The sequence below is a fragment of the Quercus suber genome, unplaced genomic scaffold (assembly GCF_002906115.3).
Source record: "Quercus suber isolate HL8 unplaced genomic scaffold, Cork oak 2.0 scaffold_1, whole genome shotgun sequence".
Lineage (NCBI taxonomy): Eukaryota > Viridiplantae > Streptophyta > Magnoliopsida > Fagales > Fagaceae > Quercus > Quercus suber.
The window spans coordinates 2,396,248-2,402,197 of NW_027069468.1; the positions used below are offsets into that span (position 1 = coordinate 2,396,248).

A 5,950-nucleotide genomic window follows, 5' to 3' on the forward strand; every position below is an offset into this window, starting at 1 on the left:
TACTTTTTGCGAGCGCCCTTCTGATTGGGGTGATCGTCAATTTACTCCATGTTCGACCCTTGCTAAAGGTCCTAGATTCATGAACATGGTGATGACTTTTGCTTTCCCTTCTTGAGCATCTTACTATAGATTTTCCTTCACATTTTATTCTTTATATTATAGATGTCTATAGGGATATAGCAGCCCGTGATAAGCTTATCTTCCCTTCAGCTATCACGTGGATTTTATGCCATTTTTCTGTTCTTTTTCCCTCATTCGACCACTTCCACGTTATGTGTGCCATTGACTACGCTACTGTTAAATGGAGCAAGGCGTAGTTTCGATCGAAGTTGTTTGGTATGGTAGCTCCTCCCACTCCTTCAGCTTCATCCACCTCCGCTTCCTCTACTTCAGCAGGACATGTGACTCTGGACACTATCATAGCATAGCTTTAGCGCATGGATGCTCGCCTTAATACATTTTCTACTGAGTTGTATCAGGTGAACGCACGTGTCGGCTGTATTACTAGATGGCAGGCTCGCCTTGGTGGTTTTGTGGAGTCTCCCTCTCCTCTTCTTGAGGCACCTGAGGCATCCGAGGACGATGACGACTCCGACGACGATGATGGTAAGGATGGAGATGCTAGCTCTTCCAGCTCTGACGAGATGTTTACTTGACACTCTTACCCTTTGTCACTTGTGACAAAAAAGGGGAAGTAATTTTGGGCTATGAGAGTAGTCATAGTTAGGGGGAGGGTTAGTATAGGAGATTTTTGTTAGGCAGAGAGTACATATTGAAGGATGTAGTGAGGCTTTCATGTATCTTTTCTTTTCTTTCTATGTTAGATAAATTGTTCATGTACCTTAGATCTTGTGATCATTTTGTAATAGCAAACCTTGTACTTGTTTATATATATATATATATATACATTTTGAGGTTGTTATTACAATTCTTTCACCTATCTCTCCATGTGTTGTTTCTTTTCTTTTTTTATACACATGTTTCTTATATTTTGTATGCAATCTATTATTTCTATTTCATACTAAGATGCCATGATGAGTTTTGTTTAATGTGTTTAAAAAATACAGGTTGTCAAAGTCTTTCTTGCCTTAGACTTTCTTCTTGCAAAGTTTTTCAAGAGTTTGTGTTAGGATAAATTTTATTGTATTCAACAAGTAAATATTAGTTGAGTGATTTATGACTTCTCTCATATGTTCATTTGTTTGTTGTGGTTTTGTGACAGATTGCTAAAGGGGGAGATTGTTAGGACATATGTGATTCACTTGTTAGGAACACATGTCACTATTTTATGTAATTGGCTAATCTTTTGACAAAATGTACTTTGCTTGTAATTTGGTGGATTTAAGATGTGTTTAATACTTCAAGAAACCTTGTTTCAAGATCAAGTGTTAAATCCATGCAAGTTTGTCCAAGATTCAAGCTGAGAAAATGCCTGTCATTAAAACTTGACAGCTAGCATCTATCAAGCTTGAAGAGCTGTTTCAGCCCCGTGGCTCGATAACAGCTCAACAGATAGCTGTCTGTCGAGGTTCAAGAAAAACAAATTTAAATTCTGTTTTGATTCTAATCCATGATTGTGTGTTTAGGCTTTCATTCCTTACAACCCTAGACATATGGATTATTTTAAGAGCCGTCAAAGGTGGATACAAGTTGCACAAATGTTGAGCAAAGTTTGTTCAAGCAAATTATGACCAGAGACAGAATTTTCCTTCGTTAATCTTCCTTGTGAAGAAGCAGCTGTGTTTGTGCACTGTAGGGTTTTGTAACCAAGGAGCTTCTCAATCTTCATCGTGTGATGAACTGAAAAACTTTGTAGCCAACAACCTTCTCTAGTTGGTGATTGAAGTCATGTACTAGAATCCGCACAATTAGTTAGTCATGTACTGGGAGCCGTGCATCAAAAAGAGAGATTGTCACTACAGGACAAGTCCAATTAGGTATTAGAATAAGGGTTCAATTGTAGGTTGGTATAAGGTACTGTGATTCCTTTACTTGTAACCGCTTGTTGTGATAATAGTGGATTCTTAGGAGTGGTGACCTTAAAATTATTCGGTGTGGTTTTTGCTGTGTAGGTTTTCCCCATTCGTAAACAAATCATCGTGTCAATTTATTTTCTACTGCATATTTAGTTTAATTGGTAATTTGTTTGTGCTACCACGCGTTTGTATGTTAATTTGATTAATTAATAAACTTAACTAATTAATCAATTAATTCATCACAAAGGGTCAATACGTTTTTGGTCTATCAGCCCAGAATGTGGTCGGACTACTAATTCAAGGGGGATGGCAGACAAGTGTCAATCAATTGGCCCAATTATCTCCTTCATCATCAGCTAATTATTGAGCTGAGAAATCAGTAATCAATTCAAACTAATCAAATTTTGTCACTCTCGAAATGTTTACCAAACTAGCATATACTTTATCGAATCAATACCGAAAATCAAGCAAAATGCATATAACAGAAATGGCAGGGGGAGTATGAGTCATTGGTTTACACTTTCATGCTTGATTGGCGGAGGTCAACGTGCCAATCTATTATTTTTTAGCGTAAAGAGTGCTTCATGTATTTTGATTCGTTGATTCTACGCAATTAGTCTATTTAATTACTATAATAACTAGATGCTTGTTGAATTGTACCTTTATCAATGAAATAGTTGTACTTAAAGTCGTTATTCACAGTTCTAGCTATTACTTGAAATACTTTTTGAACTATGTCAACCATATCAGCAATTATTAAGTGCAGTAATATTGGCAAACTAGGAAAGAAACAACCGCAAGAATCGCTAGCCATTGGCATCACCCTGTATATAGTCTGAAAGAGAGAACTTACATGGATTGAAAGGGAATACCACATGCATGGGGGAGTATCCCTTCGTATAATACACGAAGAACAATAGCTAGCAACATCCTACAGCCAGCGGTATAGAAACTCTCTAGTTTGACATGTTGGCTGGGTTCCCATGTTACTTAAATTTGATCATTCAAACCCTTTATCAGCTATTAGCATCCCTCAACAAAAGAATTCTGATTCAAGTGTCAACTTTAACTCGCCCAGCACGATGGGAAAAAGGGGTCCCATTCCAACCCAAGATGCACTTCACAATGGGGATGCTAATCTCCTATAAATAGGGTAAATGTGTGTTTTCTTCCTCACCAATTATCAATCACAGAGCCATTAACAAAGAACTCTCTCCGGTTTGTAAAACAATGGCTTTAATTCATGGAAAAAAACTTATCATAGTCTTGTTGTTGATTTTGGAGACTTCCACATATCAAGCCATGTCCCGCACATTACTTGAAGACTCCATTGTTGGGAGATATCAGCAATGGATGGCTAAGTATGGGCGCAACTACGAAGATGATGCTGAGAAGGAAAAGCGTTTCAAGATATTCAAGGACAATGTTGAATACATAGACAAAGTCAACAATGAAGGGAATCGCACTTACAAGTTAAGCGTCAATGAATTTGCAGACTTAACAACTGAAGAATTCATTGCTACTCGTACTGGATTCAAGATTTCCTCCCAGCCCAGCTCACCCAAAACCTCATTCAGATATGAAAACCTGACTGAAATTCCAATGACTATGGATTGGAGAGAAAAAGGAGCTGTTACCCCCATCAAAAACCAAGGCCAGTGTGGTAAGAGAATAATAACGTTGTATGAAACTAAAACCTAGTTTAGCCTTATTTGCTGCATTTATTTTTGTCCTAACAAGATTTCTGTTATGATTGATTCCTATGTAGGATGTTGCTGGGCCTTTTCAGCTGTGGCAGCGGTAGAGGGGGTCACCCAGATAAAAAATGGCAACAAAATCTCCCTTTCGGAGCAACAACTAGTGGACTGTGTGGAAGGCAATCATGGTTGCGGAGGTGGTTTCATGGATTATGCCTTTGAATATATAATACAGAACCAGGGACTAGCCACTGAAGAAAACTACCCATATCAGGCTATGGATGGAACTTGTGACCAGCAAATGGCATCTAATATTGTAGCTCAGATAAGTTCGTATGAAGACGTACCTTCCAATAATGAGGAGGCATTACTACAAGCAGTAGCCAACCACCCAGTTTCAGTTGCCATAGAAGGTTCTAGTAGTGACTTTAAGTCCTATTCCAGTGGAGTTTTCACAGGAGAATGCGGGACCAATTTAGACCATGCCGTTACTGTAATCGGGTATGGAATGAGTGATGATGGTACCAAGTACTGGTTAATCAAGAATTCATGGGGCACCACCTGGGGTGAGAGTGGCTACATGAGGATTCAGAGAGATACTGGAGCACCAGAAGGTGTTTGTGGCATTGCCATGAAACCTTCCTATCCGGTGGCTTAGGTACTCCAACGGTGATAGATCAAGTCACCTATAAGTATTGCTCTTTCTTTCACTATATGTATGTTAACTTTATTATAGCTGAGAAAATACCTATTTTGCTACTTGTATCATCGAAATTGGAACCAAGTAATAAATAGACTAGCCTAATTGCTACGTTTCCCATCAATTTATAGCATGAAGCAAACGTAAGGAATGATAATAAAATCTTTCGAATTCCGCACATTATGACGATCTAAATAATCTAAAATGGGAATGAGAACAGTGAGATCTCAAACCAACTTTTTGAACAAAGAAACATTATAACGACATTACTACCAGTAATTTAGTTTTCTTCTAATAAATTATAGTCATAAACCTATTCTCAATAGATTATATATAAGAATTTGGTGAGGGTGAGAAAGCCACAAGAAGCATAACACATTTGCTTTTGAAACAAGTCTGAACTTTTATTAAATTAAATATGAATTATTATTGACAGCCTTAGACACTACAATGTATTAAAATATTTAAAAGGAATAATAAGGCGGATAGGAAAACACCCACCAAATCCTAATTTGACTAAACAACATTAAAGACACCTAAATTATGGAAATAACAACTCTAATCCTAAAAATCTAAAAATTACTTAAAATTACCAAAAATAATAAATTACAAAAATTGAATTGCAAATCTCATCCTACGTCAAATCCCTCCCTTTAAAAAAAAAGAAAAAAAAAAAAAAAAAAAGAGGCCCTTAAGTTGATAATTGAGATCTGAAATCTTCCATGCCAAGCAAACAAATACTTGGAATACATGAGTCCCCCTATCTTCTTTCCAAACTTACAACTCATCAATTGAGCAAACAAATTAACTTTAGATTCTCTTTCCTTGGCCTTCACAAATTGAAAATATACACCAAATAAGGGACAAGAATCACATCAAATCTTTCAACCCCAAAAATAATCAACAAATTTTAGTATATCCCCTACCACAAAAATAACATGAGCTCTGGATTTGCAATCATCTAATTTGGTCTCAATAAGATTTTGGACAATGTTCTCTATAATATCTTCCTCACAATTATTTACTTTGATGTAATTTTCCCCAGCTATATTAAAAGCATCCACATTTTCCTCGTGGACAATGTTTAACAACAAATTTGGTTATACCTTAAGACCACAATTTCACTTACTATCTTATAATTAGAAGTGAATTTGGGCAAACCACCATAGAATGCATTTTATTCTTATATCCTTCATGCTTGCAAAATTTCTAGAGGATCAAAGATCAATAACTATGTCATAAACCAAAATATTAAATTACAAGTTTTGTTATCCAAAATTATTCTATAGAAATAAGTTTATGGATGGAATATTAAATAATGTTCAATTGACAAGAAATTTGGCATGCGTGTTAAAATATAAACAACATGTTCCAACAAATACATTTTCAAAATATGTAGCCATATTAATTTTGTTTAATGGAACTTATAGCCTTAAACTACAAACAAGTTTGTACCCAAACTTTCTCCTTTCCTCATTGACTTCAAAATATTTTTCATTCAAATTAGTTTCACAAAACTTTTCAAGTTGTGATTGTAAAACTTGATTTTATTCAATCTCTTCAATAATTTCTTTAAA

General features: G+C 36.0%; 1 protein-coding gene across 1 annotated transcript; it reads left to right on the forward strand.

Annotated features, from left to right (window-relative positions):
- The first annotated feature begins 3,168 nt into the window (after positions 1–3,168).
- LOC112010759 (zingipain-2) lies at positions 3,169–4,484 on the forward strand. Its single transcript, XM_024043113.2, has 2 exons — positions 3,169–3,639; positions 3,745–4,484. Exons 1-2 carry the CDS (start codon positions 3,207–3,209, stop codon positions 4,329–4,331), a joined length of 1,020 nt encoding a protein of 339 aa, XP_023898881.1. The 5' UTR covers positions 3,169–3,206; the 3' UTR covers positions 4,332–4,484.
- The last annotated feature ends 1,466 nt before the right edge of the window (positions 4,485–5,950 follow it).

Bases quoted from the DNA above. Each gene is read 5' to 3' on its own strand.
- LOC112010759 (XM_024043113.2), top strand. From the start codon at position 3,207: ATGGCTTTAATTCATGGAAAAAAACTTATCATAGTCTTGTTGTTGATT. The intron at 3,640-3,744 runs GTAAGAGAATAA...ATTCCTATGTAG, and splicing joins CAAAAACCAAGGCCAGTGTG to GATGTTGCTGGGCCTTTTCA.